This window comes from Phascolarctos cinereus, unplaced genomic scaffold, assembly GCF_003287225.1.
Source record: "Phascolarctos cinereus isolate Bilbo 61053 unplaced genomic scaffold, phaCin_HiC Scaffold_1;HRSCAF=81, whole genome shotgun sequence".
NCBI classification, from domain to species: domain Eukaryota; kingdom Metazoa; phylum Chordata; class Mammalia; order Diprotodontia; family Phascolarctidae; genus Phascolarctos; species Phascolarctos cinereus.
The window spans coordinates 269,812,673-269,836,702 of record NW_027555514.1 but is presented as its reverse complement, the minus strand read 5'-3'; the positions used below and the strand labels follow the sequence as shown (position 1 = coordinate 269,836,702).

The 24,030-nt window shown below is 38.7% G+C and overlaps 1 protein-coding gene across 4 annotated transcripts in view; it reads right to left on the bottom strand.

Moving 5' to 3' along the window:
* The window catches only part of NR1H4 (nuclear receptor subfamily 1 group H member 4), a 79,443-nt gene that overhangs the window by 43,412 nt on the left and 12,001 nt on the right, over positions 1–24,030 (bottom strand). For 2 of the 4 annotated variants that reach the window (XM_020982314.2, XM_020982315.2), the window contains exon 2: positions 22,310–22,447. In XM_020982314.2, the coding sequence (XP_020837973.1) occupies positions 22,310–22,447 (138 nt within the window). Of the gene's footprint in view, positions 1–5,907; positions 6,062–22,309; positions 22,448–24,030 lie in introns of those variants that run through there. The other 2 variants (XM_020982316.2, XM_020982317.2) reach the window with 2 other exon arrangements.

Below are 24,030 nucleotides of genomic sequence, written 5' to 3'. Positions count from 1 at the left end.
CTGTGATTACACAAGAAGGGAAAGGAAGACATTATCTTCCTGATTTCCACCTCCCTCTTTTATCACTCTTTTATCCGCTGCCCTGCTTTTATCATAATCAACTTCTGATTTTATTTAAAATATTCCTTTGACCCCCAATCATTGTAATAATCCTTACTCTTAAACAAGAGGAAACATTGAGTAGTGAACAGAGTTGGCCTCAGAGCTGGGAAGGCCAGGGTGTGAATCTTGCCTGTGGCAGTCACACACCTAGGAAAGCTGCTTACTCAATCAGCACCACTAGGCAACTCTCTAAGACAAGTTTCCAAGTAAGGGCTTATCTGCATTAATAGAAGGTACTGTTTGGCTCTTTCTGTGGATAGAGGGCTTGGCCTGAAGTCTGGAAGACTCATCTTCCTGAGTTCAAATGCAGCCTTGGACACTTACTAGCTGTGTGACCGTGGGCAAGTCACCTTACCCTGTTTGCCTCTGTTTCCTTATCTGTAAAATGAACTGGAGGAGGAAATGGCAAGCCACTCCAATATCTTTGCCAGGAAAACCCCAAATGGGGTGATGGAGAGTCAGACATGACTGAAATGACTCGACAACAATCATTCTCGTCTGGAGAATTAGAACAGGGATAGACACTCAGGTCTCTGGGGCATTTGGAAGGCCCCAGCTGGACCAGAGGAAAGGCATCTAGGCAGAAGAGCTTAACAAGCTTAAGAAATTCCTCTGGAGCTGAGTAAATGTCTTTAGTTGAGGTTCTGATCTCCTTCTCCTGATATTTTATGACTGAGTGTGTTTTAGCTTTGCAAGGAAGCCCATCTTGGTGGTCTAGTAACGTGTGGAATGAGAAAAGAAAAAGGAAGCAAGAACTGGAAATGAATGTCAAGGTATGGGGGCAGTAAAAGTAGCAGCAGAAGAAGGTGGGGAGCAGAGATGAGAACTGAAGGAAAGCAGCCAGCTCAGGGGACCCAAAAGGTCAGGTCTTGCCTTGAGTTGAGCTCAATGGGTTCAGTGGAATCTGAGGTCTAGGCTGGCTTGCTTACCCCTTTCCAACAGCGTTTTGATAAGAAATCTCTGGTTTGGGGCAGTTAGGTGGCACAGTGGATAGAGCACCGGCCCTGAGGTCAGGAGGACTTGAGTTCAAATCTGGCCTCAGACCAAATACTTGACACTTACTAGCTGTGTGACCCTGGACAAGTCACTTAACCCCAACTGCCCCCCCCAAAAAATAATGAGGTCTGTGGTCTCAGACACATAATACTTCCTAGCTGTGTGACTCTGGGTAAGGCACTTAACCCCAACTGCCTCACTGGAAAAAAAAAAAAAGAAGTCTCTGGTTTCTGGTACATGAGATGATCATGCCCATTTCACAGATGAGAAAACTGAAGCTCAACACAAAATGATTGCCTAGTGACCAGCAAAAAGTGTCAGGGGAGGGATGCAGGCCTTTGTGAGCTAGACTCCAGTCCCAGCATTCTATGTACCACACTACAAAGAACTCAGCCTATCAAGTCCGTTGAGAAAAGCTCTCATTTCCATCTTGCCAACTGGTCCTAATGTAGTGTGTCTTCCATGATGCCATGATGGTCTTCTTGCCTTCAGACCATATTCTTGTCAACTCTTTCTTCTGATTCCCAGATGTGGCAGCAAGATACCATGGTAAGAGCACTGATTCCAGAAACTGGGGAGCTGGATTCAAATTTTGTCTCTGACCTTAGTACCTGGGTAGGATGGGGATAGGTCTTGGTACTGCAATTGCATTGGTAAAGGGAAATTCTAAGTGAATAAAAACCCTGTAGCAATGCAGGTTGGCACCTGCAGTATCCAGTCTTAGAGAGCTGCCTAGATCACCGAGAGATGAAGTCATTTGTGGAGTCACACAGTCAAGAACCCAGGTCTTCCTGGAGCCAAGACCAACTCTCTACTCACTACACAGTCCTCTGTACAGATAAGTAAATACAAAATGTACAAAGTATATTTTACATACAAATTACATATGTATATATATTATGCTTAATTTAACAAAGTATACACAAATGCAAAATCATTTCAGGGAGAGGAAGTACCAACAATTGACGAGGGGAGTGGAGCAGAAAATAGCAACTACGGCAGTAACAATAACAATAATAAAGCTAACATATATAGTGCTTTAAGGTTTGCAAAGCACTTTCCAAACATTAACTCATTTGATCCCGGGAACAATCCTATGAGGTAGATGTCATCACCACCATTTTACAAATGAAAAAAAAAATGGAAGCTGACAAAGGTGAAATGACTTGTCTGAAGTCACATAGGTATTAAATGTCAGGGAGCAGGATTCAGACTCAGGTTTTCCTGATTTCACATCCAAGCTTCTATCCGCTGTGCCATCTGACTGCCTTTGATTTGGTCTAAACTGAGCTTTTAAGCATAGCAACAGCCACCTGTCATGAAATGTAGCATTGCTGTGTGGTTTCATTTTTATAGAAAGCAAGTCTTTGCAAGATGGCTTTGAGCATGGCATCATGGTGGAGGCACAGGTTAGTAAGAGGAAGAAGAGGGAGGTGAGCTCTAAGAAGAACCATCACTGGATCCAAAAGTGACCACATTTTGAGGGAATGAAAGAAAGAGGGAAAAAGAGAGAAATAAAGGAAGAGCAAAAGAGGAAAGAGAGAGAAAGAGAAGGCATGAGAGAAAGAAAGAAAAAAGAGAAAAGGAAAAAAGAAAGAAAAGAGGGAGATAAAGAAAAAAGGAAGGAAGCAAGGAGGGAGGAAAGGAGGAAGGGAAGGAAAAAAGAAAATTAATGCCTCCTCTTCTTACCTCACACAGTTGTTCTGAGGTTGAGCAATAGTTAGGGAAGTCAAAATATGAGGTATAATAAGAACTTTATGAATCTTCTCCCCTACAGAACAGGGTGTTAGACTCCCAACAGATCCTTGTCAAACACTTTTAACATAATAATAAGTCAAGTAATTGATCACTAAAACAGTTCATTCATATTAATCTGTTTGGTTTTCCACTCCATGGATTAAAGTGGTACCTTGGGGAACCTGCCGATGGAAGCCCTCTGGAGAATTATTGATGAGTAGGGGAATTTGACTCCCTCTCAGACAGCAGAAGCCAATGGAGGCTTTCCCCTGGACAGTCCTATGGGACTTTGGAGAATGCTGTCTTCTGGAATTGCCTAGTTTCAGGATCTCCTCACGGTTTATTAGATGATTAGTGGAGAACATGGAACTGGATCTCCCATGGCATTTATGGGCCTCCCTTGCTTAGCTCTGACACCGTCCTTTCTAGCCTCTTGTCATGTCCTTCACTCACTCCTACTCCCTTGCCTAACAGTCATCCTAGCTCTTCCCTAAGTCTGAGCCATCAAATCCTACCACTACTTTCATACTAAATCACACTGGATTCAGAGCTAGGAGGAATTTTAGAAATTTTTCAACACAAACACACAGAGACACACACACACATACTACATAGGACCATAGGATCACAGATCAAGCACTGGAAGGGACCACAGAGCCCCTCTAATCCACCATCCTTATTTTATACTTGAAGAAACTGAAACCCAAGGAGAAGAGTCTTATTCAAGTCACAAAGTAGAGCCAAGATTTAGCCCAAGGTCTCTGGACACATATCCTGTCTTTTCTCCACTGTATCGCCCCATCCCCCCATTCCTGGAAGGTACTCACTCCCTCTCTATCTCTGCCTTTCAAAGTCTTTATCTTCCATCAAGGTTTGACTCCAATGAGATCACCTCTGGGTAGCCTTATTCTCTGTCTCTCCTCTCTCTACCCCAGCTGAAAGCCTTCCCTCCCTCTTCCAATATTTCTAGAGCCTGTTGCCTGATTCGCCCTGTCTCTTCTCATTCCCTGCTTTGTTTACTATTATCTGTGCGTGTTAGAGAATGGAAGCATCTTGGGGGGGGGGGGGGTCTCACCTTTGTCTGTGAGTTGCCAGCTCAGCTAGCCGTCTATGATTCTAAGTTGGGGACCTTCTGCTGGTCTGCCTTGATAGAGAGACTTTCCTCATTGGGAGATGGCTATGCCAATCATAGGTCCCGGTTTGTTTGCTTGTTTTTTTAATTTCCAGCTCTAAGTATAAAGCATTCCACAAAGTAGGTGCCTCAGGAAAGATGTTAAAATGTATTGAATACAAAGTAATATAAATGATACTTTTGTGTTTAATAAACAAATCCAAGATGACTACTGATTCTATCTGGATCTGGAGTTAGTGGTTTTATTCCTTAAAATTTTCTTCCTTTCAAAATCCTAAATCACAACTTAATAATTAAAATGCAATTTTAACAATATCATTTCTGTTTTATTTAGGCCTTTTGGTTTTACATGAAGCTCATTCTCCTCACCCCAAACCTTCCCTTATAATAATGAAAACCAGTTAATCGATCATGTCTGCAGATTAGGCAACATTCTGGACCTCCTCTCTACAGAGATGAGAGAAGCCTATTTCATCATAAAGTTTGACTTTTTAATAGAAATAGCTAAAATCATTAAACATTCCAGAAACCCCAAGTCCAATGTCCGAGTATCTTTCTTGATTAGACTCTTGGCCTTCCTATTTTTGTGAGATTTTCTGGTCTTGCTTAGCACCCCCTCTCATGAGTTTCCAATCCTCTATAATACTGTTATTCTCTGTTGATATCAAGTTGATATCAAGATATGCCACAAAATCTTTGGTGTAAAACTTCCTCAGAATTTTCTTTGCCAAGGAAAAATGATTGCTCCTCAAATTTCATCTCCAAATGAAAAGTAATCTAGTTCCTATCCTACAACTACAGATGTAGTCTGTGTCCTTACTCGGGGGAGCCTATAGAACACTCCTGACCCTAATATATTTAAACTACCACAGACCTGACTGAGAGCCTTGCTCTAGAATTGCAAGCTAGATGGTAAGCTCCTGGAGGGCAGGTATTGTTCACTTTTGCCCTTGTTTCCCCATTTTCAAGTGGAGTGACTGGCACAGTTTAATAAATGTGTAATTGACTGATAATGGGCTAGGCACCCATACATGGATGACAGAACTCAATAGTGTTTACTTTTGAACTCGGTGGGGGCAGCTAGAATACATTATTCAATGTTTCAGGCTTCAGGCAATAAAATACATGTGTTGGAATGACTATCCACTTTTCCAGAGGATTTGGAATGAAACATGCTACCCACCCCCTGACAGAGAATGCAAATTGACATTTTTTTTTGGACGTGGCCAATGTTGGAATTTGTTTTGCTTTACTATACATATTTGTAACAGGGGTTTTATTTTTCCTGCTTTTTCAGTGGGAGTAGATGGGAGAGAGAGAAAGCAAACCTAAAAATAAAATAAAATTCAGTTAAAAATGTGTGTGTGTGTGTGTGTGTGTGTGTGTTAAAGCTAAATTCATTTTAGCAAAATGTTGAGAAGTTCCTTGTCTGTCTAAATTCCTATGACATATTTGTGATGAGGGTTTTCTTTTTCTTCTTTTAGTGTTTTTCAGTGGGGTAGGGGTAGGGTATGGAAAGGGGGGGAAATTAATGTTTTTTAATTAAAAAAAATAATTTTTAAGCAAGGACTGTGCCAGCCAGCCTCAGATGTGTCTGTATTGAACTCTTTTTCACCCACAATTCATAAGATTTAGAGCTAGCAATGGCAAACCACTCCTGTATCTTTGCCAAGAAAACCCTAAATGGGGTCACAAAGAGTCAGACATACCAAAATCACTCAGTATTAACAACAACACAAAGGACCCTAGAGATCGCTTGGTCCAAATCATCGTCTTAAAAGGTGAAAGAATACTGAGATTCAGGGAACTGAACAGCCAGAGTCACACAGGTAACACTAAGCTAAAGAACTGTTAGTTGCTACAACTTTTTGTTTTTTTAAATCATGGCCTTCAGTCCAGTTAAGGCAGATGATTGAAAAAGACACGTGACAGCGTCCTACCTTTTGCAGTCTTCAGACCAAGCATTTCCCCAATTCCAGAAGAACCTGGACTATCCCGGGGACTGTCTTGAACTAGAGTTTCCAGACCCTGAAACTGCATTACCATTCTTTAGCCTGTCTACAGCAACTGAAAACTGGGACTTCCTTTGAGACTTGGTAAGGAGTAACAGAGGCCAGAGGTTATGTGGCTTACTGATTAACTTCCTTACAGGGCAGAAAATCTGTAACTATTTGTGAGGCATGTTTCTGGTGCCAGAGTGCCCCACAAGCCAGAAACCTTTCTCTTGGGTGGCAAATATCTAAGAGTGGAACATTTTCAGAGATTGACTTTCTATGTAGTTACTCTGGTCACTTTTCCATAGAAGAAACAAGATATATGGCCAACCCTACCATGTGATCTCTGTTTTCTTTCTTCCTAGCAGATGTAATATACTGGATGATGTCATTTTATGATAGTCTTGGACTCATGCTAGAACGTGAGTTGCTGATTGAATAGAAGTTGGTTTTTCATACTATATCCCATTTTCACATGAGTCATCTCAACTGAACACAAATGCTCCTCCAGTAAGGTTACAAATGTTAGAGCAACACAGGGCCTAAAGATTTCAAATTGCAGGTGACCCAGAGGGCAACAGAGAGATGTGTGGTAGGCATAAGTAGGTCACAGCCTAGCTCCATTATGGCCTACCCATGAAGGATATGAGCCAGAAGATGTTGGGTTAGAAAAGAAGACAGGTTGGTCTCAGGGTGATCACTGATAAACTAGTAATCATGAAATATAATGAAAGGAAGATTTAGATGCATAGGTTCCCAAAGTGGGCCATACAATTGGGGCAGGGGTGGGGTGGGGTAGGTTAGGTGGAGGTGGTAGTAGCCTAGGGGGTCACTGAATAAAAATAAGGGGATGGTGTAAGCATAAGGAAAGAAGAGAAGAAAGTTTTGAAAAATGATTTGTACATGTTTCACCTGTTGTGTGACAGAGTTAAAGTCATAATGATTACATTATTTTCCAAATAAACACTCAAAATGCACGTTCTAACTGATCAGTGGTCAAGTCCACTGACAGGTCTTAACAAGCAAGTGTTGGCAGGTGAGAATGTCGTGCATTGTTGGAAAGTCCAACATGCATTGGCAGGAATGTGTGCATGTGATGACTTTTTTATATTGGCATACTATCGGGTATGGAAAATCTAGTTCAAGACAGTCCCTGGCATAGTTCAGGTTCTTCTGGAATTGGGGAAATGCTTGGTCTGAAGACTGCAAAAGGTAGGACGCTGTCACGTGTCTTTTTCAATCATCCGCCTTAACTGGATTGAAGACCACGATTTAAAAAAAAAAAAAAGTTGTAGCAACTAACAATTCTTTAGCTTAGTGTTGCCTGTGTGACTTTGGTTGTTCAATTCCCTGAATCTCAATATTCTCTCACCTGTTAAGATGATAATGCAATATTGAGTCACCAAAATTTCAATGTAGGAAAAAACCACACCAATTATTAAATTTAAGATGAGTCACTTAAAAATATTTTATATTTTTTGAAATGACACAAATTTTTAAAAAAGAAACTTAAAAGGCTTAAAGAAGATTTCCAGTGGGCAGCACTGAGTAATTTTTTTTTTGAAAAGGGGGCAGTAGGCCAATTAAGTTTGGGAGCCTCTGATCTAGAGGAAGGCTGCCCCCGCTTTTTGAGAAGACAGGGATTAGAATCCCCCAGGATGAGGAGACATGAGGGGATGACAACCTACACTATAAAGGGAGTATTGGCACTGATCTCCTGAAGTACTCTTTTATTTTATAGTAGTAATAATAAATAGCCAACATTTATACAATGTCTTAAAGTTTATGAAACACTTTACAAACATTATCTCATTTTATTCCCACAACAAGCCTGAAAGGTATGTGATATTATCCCCATTTTACAGATTAGAACACTGAGGCTGACAGATGCTAAATGACTTGCTCAGAGTCACACAGCTCATAAATGTCTGAGGCTTGATTTAACCTCAGCTCTTTCTGGCTTCCAGCACACTACTCTATCACTGTACTACAAAGACCAAACCTTAAATGCCCTCAAAGAAGTCTTTAAATTTGATTCTGGAGCAGGAATTCTTAATCTAGAGTCCATAAACTTTTTTCTTACATATAATTTGGTAAATTTATTTCGACATATGATTAGTTCCTCTGTAATTGTAAGTAATTTGTTTTGTATATTTGGGGGGGGGGGCTAGGCAATGGGGTTAAGTGACTTGCCCAGGGTCACACAGCTAATAAGTGTTATGTGTCTGAGTCCGGATTTGAACTCAGGTCCTCCTGAATCCAGGGCCGGTGCTCTATGCACTGTGCCACCTAGCTTGTTTTGTATATTTAAATACGAGATTCTGAGAAGGCATCCGTAGGCTTCACCAGGCTGACAAGGAGGTATGTGACACACAAAAAACGCTTGGAATTACCCGGATTAGAGTATTTCACAAATCAAAACAATGTGAGGTTATATGGTACCTTCAGAGCCTTCTCTACTAAAAAAAAAAGGCATCTGGGGATGATACTTTTGGTTTTCTAGTGAAATCATGATTCCTCTGGGGAAGGAAAATAAGATGCTGATAAATAGTCAGTATAGTCAGCTAACAGGTATCTATTTAGTGCTTCCTTTGTGCTATGCACCGGGAATACAAAAATAAAATAGCCTTGATTATCTCAGAGAGCTGCAATCATCAGATAATAGTCAAAAAAATTAGCATTTCCATTTAATTTTTTAAAGAATTAGTTGTGTTTTTTGCTTTTCTGCTGTAACAAAATCTATCCCTGCAGCCAAGGAGTTGGGGGTTTGTTTGCTTTCTTGTTTGTTTTTATGGAAGAAATGTTAGAGCTTGAAGGAATCTTAGACCTCCATTTCATCTACCTCTTTTATTTGACAAATGAGCACATTGAGGCCCATACACCATAGGATCATTTACTCAGAGCTGGAAATGACAAAAGAGACCATCTAGTTTAACTCTTCATTTTACAGACCTGGCATGGTTATACGATTTGTCCAGGGTGATCATGGGTATGGCACATAGGAGGGATTTAATAAATACTTATTGGCTAACTGACAGATACTACATAGCAGAGCCCAGATTCAAACCTAGGTCCTCTGATTTCAAACACCATTTGATTTCTCCTGCATCCTGCCGCCTCTCAGCTGGAAAGGATTTGAGAAATATTTGACCCAACATTCTCAATGTACAGATACACTGGAGTCCAGAAAGGGGAAATGACTTTTCCAAGGTCACATGGGCCATGCTAGAATTCTAACCCTGATCTTCTGACTCTAAGTCTGTTCCTCTTTCAATTATGCCACATTTCCTCATTTTCTTGTGTAATTAAAATACTGACACCTCCCAATGTTAATGATAAGCTCTTGAGTAATCACTATAGTAGCATGTGACTTACTTGGAAAAAGCAATAATTTTAATGTGATTTCATTTTGTGACCACAGTGGTCTTGCACGTGTACCTCTACTGATCCTAGGCTGACTCGGGACACATGATCTTGAGAAGAAGAAATCATAGTAAGCTGTTTTCTCCATGTTTAGTTAATTCTCTATCAGTTAAGTTCTGTATTGTGTGGTATACACGCATATTTCATTTCTCTATTATAAAAATTACATGGTTTTAAATAATAATAGCATTTATATAGCACTGTAAGGCTCATAAAGTGCTTTGTATATGTTATATTATTACGTATTACTCCACAGAAATGTGCAAAAGGGTAACTCTTAAAGGCCAACACTTCATGACCATTGCATATGGGTGTTGGTGTCGGTGAGATAAGAATTTAAGGGATTAGTTAAGCCTGCAGTGAAACAGGATCTATCATGCCAAAACTCAAAGTAAAATATGGTCTAAAATGAAGATGAAAACAAAAACTGATAAACTGCTGATACAAAAAAAAATCTAATTAACCCTAAGAAAACAAAGACCTTCAGAAGGCAAATGGTAGTATCATTACTGATTTGTCTATAGTGTAGCGTAGGCTTCTTAATGTTGGAATAGTGTAAAGATTAATTAAAAAATAACTATTAATCATGGCTACGAAAAATGCTTGTTACCAGCAAGACAATACGAAGACTGCAGTGATGAAGATTGGGAAAAGGAAATTGCTGCTGATGAAACTTACTTTTATTTTTTTCAGTGAGGCAATCAGGGTTAAGTGAGTTGCCCAGGGTCACACAGCTAATAAGCATCAAGTGTCATGTGTCTGAGGCTGGACAGGAACTTAAATTCTCCTGATGACAAGGCTGATGCTCTATCCACCATGCCTTCTAGCTGCTGCTGAAACTTACTTTTCAGTTCAAACTTACACCAAAATCATTATCAGAAGTCCAAATCCAGCGTTGAAGGCATCTGGAAATCTCTGTTCATCTTTTTAGAAAATAACAAGTCAGTTCAGAACTGACTTGTTCAGAACTTGAATTCAAGTATCTGGCAACTTGAAGAGAAAAAAAAAAAACCAGTACAACTAGCCAAGACTTTGAGAAGGAATTACTTGAAGCTGGGGTGGGGAGAAGAGCCTTTGCCATCCGCACCACCTTTGACAAGAGGAGAACCTGGTAAACTTTGGGATTTCAGCAGATTTGGACTTCTCATCAGCATCCTAGATGGGCACCCTGAAGAGCAATAATACCCAAATTGGGATCTGAGGATAAACTAAATCCATCAAATAAAGGTAGCTTCAGTACTCTACAAGGAGTCAAAGAGCCAATATTTTACACCATGTGTTAGAGATACCTCATGAACACCTCCATGAAAGCAGGGAAAGTTACCCTTTAGCCACATGGACTCTCTAAGCTTGAACCCACATCCTCCTGGATTCTGTACGTGCTTATGGGAAAATGTGTCACATTCTTGAGGGAACACATGTACCAAATGTTCTTAGTATACCCATGTCATGAACACCTATTCTAAAAGCTAAGTCTGGCTAGCTAACTGATATCAAATTGTAATCATGGAGGGTGGCACGCCAGTAGGGGCTTGTAAGCCCTCACACTAGAAAACCATTCTCAAAACCTCAAGGCTACCCCTAGAACTCTAAGAAGGTATGTGGCTAGCTGAGTTCTGGGAATTCAGGCTGCCAGAATGAACGGGATCTGGGTTAGAAACCCAGGAGCATGTGCTAAAACTAAGAATGGTTCTAGACTTATAGAAATCTCCACATTTATATGGAATTCTACGATATAGCTTTCTACCCTTTCACATGTCACAAAATTTATGAGAGATATGGAGATAAGCAAGCTCAGTGCCCTGGGAGCTTATGTGATTTAAAACTTACCAAAAATTACAAGCTATGATCAATGCCAGACTTGGTAAAATGGACTGATCAAAGGTGCCTTTAATATCCAATGTGATTTAAAAAAAAGTGGTCTCCTAATGATGAATTAGATAATGTCAAAAATTTTGTTAACCTAATGCCAATTCACTTAAAATAAGTGTTTTAGCAAAAGTATGTCCTGTATATTAAAATTTTAATGTAAAAGAATTATGAAATTTATAGCACAAAACAATAAATTTAATTATTTTACTGTAGCCCAAGTAATTTGCACAATAATCTACTCTGATGGTATGGGAAGGAGTTTCAGACTCTCTTTTCTTCCCAGATCCCTTCTCTTCTTTCCTCCATTTCTTCACAGATCTATGATTTTGGTAAGATGGATGATACTTTTTTTTTTTGCTTTTTGTTGGTGGGGCAATCAGGATTAAGTGACTTGCCCAGGGTCACACGGCTAGTAAGTGTCAGGTGTCTGAGGCCAGTTTTGAACTCAGGTCCTCCTGACTCCAAGGCCAGAGCTCTAGCCACTGTGCCACCTAGCTGCCCCATGGATGATACTTTTAAAAATTCAGATCACTACTGCCATCTTTGATCGGTATATGAGTGGCTTTGGACAAATGTCTTCAACCTTTTTAGTCTCAGTTCCTTATCTGAAAAATGAGTAGTAGATGGCTTGGAGGTCTCTTCCCACATTTAAATCTGTGATACCTAATACACAGGTCTTCCTAATTTTCTACAGCTAAAAAAATCCTAGACTTTTAGATTCCAGGATGTCCTTCAGTAGGACTGTCTTTTGAAACTTTTCTGCTTCCTAGGACTGGCTAGAGCCTGTACTGGCTCTAGAATATACAGTGAGGACCCAGGAGCATCTCTACAAGACAATAAGGTCTCCAAGTAGCACTTAAAAATCAATGGATGAATGAATGGACAAACAAATGAATGAATGAATGAATGAATGAATGAATAAATGAATGAATAAAACCTATATACAATGACTTTTTCTATACAAAAGATACTTTCCAAACTCTGAAATAATAGCCTGACCCTCCACATGAAGTATATTCCCCCAAAAGTTAAGCAAAAAGATCTAATAACATGGTTGTGATTTGTAAAGTCCAACTCTTTCCATAATTGTAGTTACCAACCATTAAAAAAGAGGACATGTGTTTTGAGTTTGACAGTATTTTTTTAAAGTTATCCTCTCTTTACCTACCTCCTACTATGTTCTATTCCCCAAATAAAATATAAGCTTCTTGAAGATAAGGACTGTCTCTCTCTTGTATTTGAATCCCCACATCTGGTTCATAGTTGATTATTAATAAATGTTCTTTGGATGATTGATTTATTGATGGTATGGTAGCAACATAATCTGTTATATTTAAATGGAGTTTGACTATCTGAAAGGACTTTTTAAAAATGTTTGCCAATTTTTTTTACATTGCTCTCATTTCCTAATACCACACTCCTCCACCCTCATAGACCCTTCACCTGTAAGAAAGAAGTACAGTTAAGTAAAATAAACCAATATATTGACCATTTACATGTTGTTTTCTCCATTATAATATAAGCTCCTTGAGGGCATAACTATTTCATTATCTAGCACACTGCCAAGTATACACTAGGTATTTAATAAATGAATTTATTAACTATTATTCAATGCCTGTTGAAAAATTGATGCCCATAGACTGAAGAATGACTAAACAAATTATGGCACATAAATATTTGTCTTTCCCTATTATTGAGGAGAATACTACCATGCCATAGAACATAATGATTCTGATGAATACAGAAAAGCACGAGAAAGTTTCTATGAACTGATGCAAATTGAATTAGCAGAATAAGGAAAACAACATTAATGATGGTTGCAACAATGTATATGGGAAGAGTTCCAGCTCTGAAACTAGTACTAATGTTGAAATTTCTGAAGGAAAGCAAAGGTTCTGTCCTTTTGCTATCACTAAAACCATTGAAGCTCTCTTTGCTTGAGGAAACAAAAATAAAATACTTAAACTATCTTTGAAGGAAATCCTCATTTGCCTCTGGGTTAAGTGAAGACTAAATAGGACCTTTTTGTGTATTTCCAATATCTTGTCATCTTCTTCCCTCTCTTCTCTCCAGAGTTCTGCCACCATTCTGTCCTTGTTCTTGCCACCAAAACAGATCTTGGTTCATCCAGAGCTGGAACGAACTTCAAAAGTCATCCAGTTTAATCTCCTCATTTTACAGAGGAGGAAACTGAGTCCCAGGGAAACTAAGTTATTTGCCCAAGGTCTTGAATTGAATAAATAGAGCGCCTGATTTTTTTCAGGATTTGGTGAAATTCTAAAAATTCCTCAAATCAAATATCAGAAACTTTTTTTGTGGTCTGGACCTGTGAATTCAGAGATGTAGAGAACCTCTAGTGAAGAAACTGCCTTCACCCAAGCAGATCAGCTACCCATAGGCAACTTAGTCTTAGAGAGTTACCCAGGGGCACTGAGTGCTTAGGTGACTTGCCCAGGGTCGCACAATCAGTTTGTGTCAGTGGCTGGACATGAATTCTGGTTATGCTAGCCCCAGGGAGACCCTGTGACCACTTTAGAAACTATTGACCCAAAAATAAAGCCAGGACCCAGCTAATTATATTCACAACATCTGGCCAACTCTGAAACATCTGACTAGTTACTTATCCTGAGCCAGCTAAGTAGGCAAGAATCGGACTCTAAAAAGTGCCTCATACTCTAATAAAGATAAAGCTTCCTTGGAGAGCAGCTGACTAGCTCATCTGAAATAGGCACAAGAAAGGGTGCAAAAAGTCAAGAGTCTTGCAAGGTTCTGCACAGGATTGGGAGAAGGGATGGGGTCAGAAGTGGGTCAAAGCTCCTCCATCATGCTACATGAAGGAAAGAGACCCTTACTCTAACATAAGCACTTAGCTCTAAAAAGGCCTCCTGCTTAGTGAAATAATAATGAAAGACACTAAAAAAAAAAGATTTGCTTGTGGCTTTGCAGCGTATTTGCGATGTGAATCAGCAAAGAACTGTAGAAAGAAGACTTGTAAGTCTTAGCTCAAAGGCAGGAACTCTTAGCCTGAGGTCCATGCATGTATTTCAGGTGATCCTTGTATCTGAATGGGAAAAAATTTTTTTCTTTAATCTTTATTTTCACTAAAGTCTAACTGAAATGCAGTATTTCCCAAAGTATTCAATTATTTAAATTATTGTTGTATTATTTAATAATTATGAATAGTATTTAGAATGTGCGGTATTTACATTATTACATTATTTAATAATTATATTTAAATATTATTTTGAGAAAACATCCATAGATTTCATCAGACTACCAAAAGGGACCTATGATTCACAAAAAATGGTTAAGAATTCTTGGTCTAAAAAGGATGCTATGTGCTATAGTGGAGAGAACATTGGGATTGGAGTCAGGTAGGTAGATCAGGGTTCAAATTCCACCAGAAATACTAACTCTATGACCTCAGGCAAGTCACTTAAAATCCCTGAACCTCAGTTTCCCCACTTGTAAAAGCAAAGAGTTAGACAAGAAGGAGGAGACCCTTCCAGATCCAGATCCATAATCTGAAGTCATCTGATTTCTACGTGTCTCAGGCACCTCTCTAGGAATTAGCTACTGAAGGACAGAGGGGTTATAATCCATTTTGGTGAAGGGAGTTTACACTCCCAGAGTGCCCTACACTGCCCAAGTCACAGATCCTTTACATCTTTATGCAGGTCAGGGGTTTGTAGTCATTTTTCTGTATTAAGGCAGTTCAGTGAAGCCTGTTGACTCCTCAGAATCATGTTTTTAAATGAATGAAATAAAATGCATCTACTGAAAGGGTGTTGTATTTGGAGTCAGAAGACCGGAGCTCAGCTCTGAGGCCTGTCATTTAATTACTTTTGTGACCCTGGGTAAGGTCATCACCTCTTTGGGCCTCAGTTTCCTTATCTATGAAAGCGGGTGGTTGGACCAGGTGATTTTGTTTGTTTGTTTATTTGTTTTTGGTGAGGCAATCGGGGTTAAGTGACTTGCCTAGGGTAACACAGCTAGTAAGTGTCAAGTGTCTGAGGTTGGATTTGAACTCAGTTCCTCCTAATTCCAAGGCTGGAGCTCTATCTACTGCACCACCTAGCTGCCCCAAGACCAGCTGCTTTCTAAGGTCCCTTCCAGCTCTACAAGTCTATGGTCCAATGATCCCATGAACATTCAAAGTAAGCTCAGGCTAATAAGACAAATGGTATCCTTGGATAGGTTTGTGAAACTTGAACTGCCACCTTCCTTCTTTCCTCCCCACCTCTTTTTCATACTCTTGTAGTAGTTCTAATAAATGGTTACTTTTCAAATCTGGGGGAAAATCCTTTAAAGTAGTAGAAAATGTGAGCATGATCATGAAACTGTGATGTGTCTTTAGAATGGCTCATGTGAAAATGATCTCGGAGAATGGAGACCAAAGACAAAGTGTCCCCATACTATGGAATGAGAGAAAAGAGACTGGAATAACCTCTCCCAGGTCCCTTAGTTTAGTCTCCTCAGCTCTTGGCAAGCCATCAGGAGCCATTCCAGATGAAGATCTCACTGCTCAGTTACCTTCTTGGGTTACTTGAGCTGAGATAAAGACTGGGAATGGAAGGACAGGAAGATGGGGACTCGTGATAAGTGTTCTTTCTTCTGGGTCATGCCACGGGTCAAGAAACTTATTTCAGAGGGCTAATATGTCTATAATGTTGGCCACATCTTTTATCAGCTTGGGCCCAATTAAAGGCCAGAAGGCAGAATGCATGACATTCCTCATTTTCATTTAATCAATGGGATAATTTAATTCAATAACACATAATGGTATAATAGAAATACCACTGGCTCTAAAGTCAAACTTGGGTTCAAATCCAGCTTCTGATGCTTGTGTGACCTTGGGTAAATCATTCAACCACTCTGTTCCTTAGTTTCCTTATCTTTAAAATGAGGATGTTGGACTAGATGGGCTCTGAGTTTTCTTTCAGCTTTGATCTCTGATCCAATGATCCTAAGTACCTACTACATGCCAGGTACGAAGCAAAAATCAACCAATCCCAGACCGTGAGGAGCTCACATTCTACTGGAGGGATATGACAGGCAGAAGCACAGATTTTTTTGGAAGGTACCTTAAAGGCCACCTAGTCCATGCCCCTCATTTTACAGATAAGGAAACTGAGGCAGAGGTCAGGTTCCTTGTCAGAGTTAAAAAAAGTAGTGTCTGAAACAGAATCTGAGTTCAAGTCTTTCTGACTCCATGACCTGAAATTACCTAGTATATAAGCCAGAAAAAATAAAATATATACAAAGCAACTTCAATAAATAGAAAGTACTAATAAATGGAGGAGGGAATGATGATAACAATGATGATGACGATGATGATGATGATAACAGCTTGAGTTAATACAGAGCTTTCAAGTTTACAAAGTCCTTTACATATATTATTTCACTTGATCCTCACAACAACCCTGTGGGATGGAGTGCTATTATTATCCAAATTTTATAGCTAAAGAAGCTAAGATAAAGAGAAGTTAAATGATTTTCCCAGTGTCACACAGCTAGTTAGTGCCAGAAACAGGATTTGAACCTAGGTCTTCCTAACTCCAAGTTATAAGATCATAGATTTAGAGATGGAAGGGATCAGAGAGCATATTGAGTCTAACCCCTCATTTTACAGATGAGGAAACTGAGGCATAAAGAAGTTTTTATGACTTCCTCAGTGTCACACAGTTAGTGGGAGACAGAAATAGGATTTGAACCCAGGTCTTCCCAGATCCAAGTTCAATATTATAGCCAATTCACCATGATGCCTCAAGGCAACAGGAATACCAAATGCTATTTTAGTTGATTCCATTGAAAGGTTAGTTATATTTAAACCATGAAACTGTGATTATGGATCCAAAAAACATGAGAATTTTTAAAATAAAAATCCAGCTGAGAAATATTTTAATGATAGAATATGGAAGATAACGTGCTACGATGTTAAAGGGAAGAGGGCTGCTGCTGGGAATTCCTTGGAAAGTATATGGTTATTCTCTTTCCAGGCTATTGATTCTGTTTTTCTTCAAAGGAAAAGTTCTTATTGGCTCCTTGAAAAGTTGCTGTGCTACACAAGAATCCACTGGACTTTGAACCAGAAAGCCTACATCCTAGACTTAGCCCCGCTCCTCACTTATTGTATGACTTCAATAAGTCATGTCCCATTTCTGGGCTTCAATTCCCTGTTCTATAACAGGGTTTCTTAAATTTTTTCCACTTACAACTCCTTTTCACCTGAGAAATTTTCACATGACCCTGGGTATATAGGTATACAAAATAGGTACACAAAGCAAACATTTACTGATAATAAATCACAAAGAAATTTATTTTGAAACAATTCTTTGGTGTGTGTGTGTGTGTGTATGTATATATATATATATATACGTGTGTATATGTATATATATATATATATATGTACACATGATTTTACCATTTATTAAAGATGAAAGTAAATGTGCCTAATGATGAGATGGATGTTCTTGTTTATTTTAACATAAAGAATTCAATCTTAGTGAAATATTTGATGCTGCAGGACATAGAGCATCTTCAATGTTTTTCAGAGTTGATTGATATCTTGATTTTATAATCGTCAATGCTGAGAATGCCACTTCACATAAATACATAATACAAAATGGCAGAAGTATAGTTTACAGCCATTTCAGAAATTGTTGCAAATTTTGTCCTAATCCAAGCCAAACTTCATTTAACGATTTTGTATATACAGTAAAAACACTGCAATTCATAACATGCAATAGTGTCAAATCTGAGCTGAGGTGTTTCTGGCAACATTCATTGGTGTTGCGCGGCGTGATGGCATGTGCAGTGCAAAGTGCTCATGTTGTGTGGTCACAACCAAGGCTCCAGTGAAGTTGCTTGATGCAGCACTAGCAAGCGCTGCCAGAAATACCTCAGATTCATTACACATTTGATTTTTAATTAATTTTAGGTCATTACACTGTTCAGAAACCTTTTACTATTGCCAAATTTTTTGCAACCCCCACATTCAGTTACATGACCCCATTTGGGGTCACAACCCACAGTTTAAGAAGTGCTGCTCTATAAAATGACAGGGTTGGACTCAATGATCTCTACAATTCTTTCCAGGTGTGATATTTGCTGTTTCCATAAAATTCACAACATTTTTTGCTTCATTTATTAGAATGATTACAAATGAATAGGCCTCTGAGATCATTATCTTCTTATTAAAAACTTGGATTTCTGAAGTGTGGACATAATTTTTATTGGCACAGCTCTCAGCATGGCAACCCTTTAAGAGTTGCTGTGGCCAACCTTTTGGTGTTGAAAATCTCTATTATTTAACTGCTCTGGCCCTTTGAGGCCATGTATATAGGTACATGGGAGAAGTCATGGGAGAGGTATTTCTCTTTACAATTGAGAAAACTGAAGATCAGAGAGGTTAGATGACTGTCCCATTGATGTTGTAATGTAAATGGTTCTTCTTAGCAGTTCTGCTCATTTTACTCTGCATCAGTTCATACGAGTCTTTCTATTTCTCTTTAAAAACCATCGCCTTTCCCTATTTCTTATAGCAATAGTATTCCATCACATTCATATACCAAAATTGTTCAAGCATTCTCCAATTTATGGGCATCCCCTTAAGTTGAGTTTTTGCTCTACAAAAAGAGCCACTATAAACATCTATATCTAGACACAGACACATAGAGAGAGAGAGAGAGAGAGAGAGAGAGAGAGAGAGAGAGAGAGAGAGAGAGAGAGAGAGAGAGGAGACAGACAGACAGAGATAGAGAGAGAGAGAGGGAGAGAGAGAAAGAATTGATAAAATGCCAATAACTCCCAACCCCTATGTCTATTTGTTCAACCTTGCAAATATTTATGAGAATAATATATACGTGTGTATCACAGATGTCCTTGATAAAATGGAGAGAGTACAAGCAGCCTTTCACAAACAACGTTCTACAGCAGGCCACATCTTTAGAGTTACACAATTAATTGAAAGGTGCAAAGAATATAAGAACATACTGTGTCTGCCGACTAACTTTGAAAATAATTTGATTCAGTTGCACAAAATGTTGCCTCAAAGGCAAGTTGTCTACCATGCATTTGTTAAGCTCATATTAGATTCCTGGAAAGAGGTAACAGTGGAGATAACTTCGTTCAAAGAGTGCCTCATTATCAGTATCTAGTGAAACATTGGCCTTTGGAAGCCCACCATCATGAAGGATGTCCCATATAGAGACCAAATGAAAAAGGTTTCACTATAAATGGTGAGATCTTTCAATTGCCCTTGTTTATAAAAGACAACAGGCTGATTGAATTCTCAAACCCTGGAATCCCACCAAACCTATTAACTGAGATCCATGATACTGTGAGCTAAGCCAAAGTTTGGCAAGGTCCAGCAGGTTTAAAGTTTTGTGAGGTTGTTGAAATGTACTAGTCACTATTGAATCATAAAATTCAATTAAAATTAATTTTTAATTGAAATTTTAAAATACATAATACAAGAATAAAAAAGGATATGAAACACAACTGTCCTTTCAAAGTCTGGAACTGAAGGTAGCATACCATAGACAGTTAGAGCTCAGGAAAATATTCCTGACAACTTTTTGAACCTTCAGGGCAATCATTTTAAACTTCAAACCATCAGGGCTACAAAGCAGTAGCTGGTGCTGCCAAGGGGCTGGATAGAGACAGGACTGCAAGCCACAACTGGAATAGCCCCAAGAGTCCAGTCAAGCTCCCACTACATATAATCATTCAAAAGAGTTTTGCCTAACAATATACACAGGAACAACCAAGTGGATGAAAAATGTCTTTTGTATGCAATTGGAAGACCATAGTTATATGTACTGTGTAATTATATTATATTATATCATATCATATTATATTACATAAATGTAAACACATATTTATACACATTTGTATATAATATGCATAATATAATACAGACACACACATATATATTTACATATATGTATAATATATATGAAGAGAGAGAGAGAATGGACAGTGAACTGGGTTCAAAAAGCAATCAATCATTATCCAACATCAACTATGTGTCTAAGACTGTCCCAGTTGCTGGGGATACAAATTTTTAAAAAAGAAAAAAATAATCCTTATTTGTAAGACATACCCACACATTCTAATGAGGGAGATAAGAAGTCCAAATATAAATATTATACAGGATAAATAAATATTAATGTATACTGGACTTAGAGTCAGGAACACCTGGATTCAAATCCTCTCTCAGACACTTACCTAGGACAAGTCATTTCATCTTTCTTATACCTAGCTTTTTCATCTGTAAAATGGGGGTAGTAATGGCACCTACTTCACAGGGTTGCTGTGAGGATCATTTTAAATAATGTATGTACAATATCTTGTTAAATTGCTATATGAATGTTAGCTATTATTATTTGTGTAGCATTTTCCATATATTATACCATTTGGGTCTCACAATAACCTTGTGAATTAGGTATTGTAAGTATTATCATCTTCATTTTTCAGATGAGGAAACTGAGGTTCAGAGATAATAAGTGACTTGTCTTTGGTCACATAGCATCAGAGGCAAAAACTGAACCAAGTTCTTTCTGACACCAAGTCAAGCACTCTATCTGCCACACCACAGAAGGCATGGAACATCACAGTCTCTGAAGAATTAGAGTCACAGGTCACTCAAAAGGCAATAAAGAGGCATATGTCAGGCATGAGTAAGTCACAGCATATCAACAACATACCTGTGCAGAGGAAGTAGTATAAAGGGTATTAACAGAAAAGAAGATGGGCCAGTCATGAATTAAGGGTGAATGATAGCCAATGGACAAGTCAGTGTTCCACTGGCCTCCAAGTAATGTCTAGAGATCACATGGTCATACTCCTGAAGTTGAAAGCATCTTTAGAAGTGGTTTAGTCCAAACTCTTTATATTGCTGATGAGAAAACTGAAGCCCCAATGAAGGTCCAAGAGCATTAGTGGATATACAAGATAGACATGGGCAAGGGTCACCCAAGATGAGAAGGCTTGTATGGGAATTGCCACTGGAGGGAATATCTCTATTCATGACATCAATGATCTAATCAGTCTACCATGGTCTATAACAAGAATTCTTAACCTGTTTTTTGACTCATGGACTCCTCTGGCAGTCTGTTAAAGTCTATGGACCCTAATACTACTGGAGTGTGTTGCCTACATTCATAACTGTAGAAAATGCCAAACTGCAGTTAGAAGTTAGTGAATATAAAGATGGAATGTTTTTATTAGCCAAGTTCAGACCTCCTGAAATCAAAGGATCCATGGATCTCAAGTTAAGAACCCCGATCTATAATATGCTTATGGAGAAAGAAAGACAGGGAAATGTAAGCTGCCATCAGGGCTGGCCTCACATATAAATAAGGTAAGAGATCATCTATGTATGTCCTATGATTTGAAGCATCTGTAAGGCTGCTTCTATTTTTAATCTCCCCCACCCCTTGCTTTTTTGCTGATGCTCTCAATTGAAAAAATTAATGAGGTGCTTTTATAAGTATATAAAGTACAGCAACATATTTTATGGTATCATTTACTTACTGATGTACTGTTAACAACTTAGTACAAAGTATCCTCAGTTTGACTGAAATGACTAATCCAACTCAGTCACTATAGTTTCCTTTAGCAGCACAATGAACAATTCCAATCAGCATAATGGAGAATTGCCAAGGAGAAGTTTATTACAGATAACGTGAGCCTTTAATTGGCATCATATTAAACTGTAAGTGTTGTTACTAACAGAGGAAGCATTCTTCAAGCTCCTTTAGAATGATACTGTAAAGAGCTCTGGGCTGGGAGTCAGAACAGCATTCTACTCTTGGGTGTACTCCCAATCAACTGAGTGACCTTGGACAAATCATTTAGCCTCTGGCACCCCTGCTTTTCTCGTCTATAAAATGAGTGGGTTGGCATATATGACCTTGGTGTTCCTTCAAGGTCCAAAATTCTATGATTCCCAAATGGAAGACTACCCAGGGGATGAGATGACATCTTCAAGGACCCATTGGGCATTCCCAAAGTGTGAGTTAAAGCTCAAAATCTTTTTACAACTTACCATATAAATGAGAATGCTCAAGAAAAGAAAACTCTTCTGAAGAAGATAAGTGGGTATGTCCAATGAGATTTGTTTCTGATCCCATCCAGGCACTCAATAATCTGAGAATACTCTCCACACATACGTTGACAGGAAATCCTTATGGAAAGAAAATAAAAATAGAGTTAAATTTTAAAAGGAAACTAATTTTTCTTTACGTACACATTTCAGGAGGCCCTTCTGAATGTTGGTGTACCACAGCGGAAAGAACCTTGGCCTGAGAGTCAGTCTTTGGGTTCAAATTTATTTCTGATATTTATTATCTTTGTGAATTTGGGTAAGTAATTTCATTTCCCTGGCTTTCAGATGCCTCATCTGTGAAATGAGGAAGAGGGATAGTCTACATGGCCCCAAGGCTCCTTCTAAGTAGAGATCTATGATCCTGCTTCTTGTTGGTGGTGGTGGTAGTGGGGTGGTGGTTGTCCTACATTTTTGAAGAGGACCAATGACATCACAAGGTGATATCTTGACTTGTGCATGAATTGGATTAGGTACTTCCGCTCAATACCCAAGAGTTCGTTCTTTCTTCCTTCCTTCCTTTCTTTCTTTCTTTCTTTCTTTCTTTCTTTCTTTCTTTCTTTCTTTCTTTCTTCCTTCCTTCCTTTCTTTTTCTTTCCTTCCTTCCTTCCTTCCTTCCTTTCTTTTCTTTTTCCTTCCTTCCTTCCTTCCTTCCTTTCTTTTTCTTTCCTTCCTTCCTTCCTTCCTTCCTTTTCTTTCCTTCCTTCCTTCCTTCCTTCCTTCCTTCCTTCCTTCCTTCCTTTCTTCCTTCCTTTCTTTTTCTTTCCTTCCTTCCTTCCTTCCTTCCTTCCTTCCTTCCTTCCTTCCTTCCTTCCTTCCTTCCTCCTTCCTTCCTTTCTTTTTCTTTCCTTCCTTCCTTCCTTCCTTTCTTTTTCTTTCCTTCCTTCCTTCTTTCCTTCCTTCCTTCCTTTTTCTTTCCTTCCTTCCTTCCTTCCTTCCTTCCTTCCTTCCTTCCTTCCTTCCTTCCTTCCTTCCTTCCTTTCTTTTTCTTTCCTTCCTTCCTTCCTTCCTTCCTTTCTCTAGTCCTAGCCTGTGATTTCATCAGGGTTAGAAACTCTCCCTGCAGAAAATCATTCCACTGATAGAGATTAGCAACAGCTCTAAAACTTAGTGTCTTAGAAAGTTTCCCGAGGCAATAACAGGTGAAGAAGTGCCTGACCCAGAATTACACAGTCAGTATAAGTCAGTCAGAACCTGAACCCAGCTATTCCTGGAATTTCCTTTTCCTGGTCCCATCTCTTCTTTCAGACGCTCAGTCCAACCCAAGACTCAGAGCATAGTACTAGGAGTAGGGAACACTTCCTTATGATTATAACTTTGCCCCTGAATATGCTTTACCTTGGCCTTGGACAAGCCATATGATTTTCTGAAACTATTCTATATTGGAGTTTCAAAATAGTTTTAGAAACTATATCTATCAATCATCTATGTATATATATGTATATGTATGTATGTGCACACATATATATGAGTTTCTAAATTTTTTTTAGAAACTATATATGTATAAATATATATACACACACACATATATTTGAGTTTGGAAACCATTGTAGAAACAGTTTATATATGTGCATATGTGTGTGTGTGTGTGTGTATGTTTGAATTTTAAAACTATGTTACAAACTGTTTTAATTTTAGGTTCTATATTTAAGTTTTTATTAAAG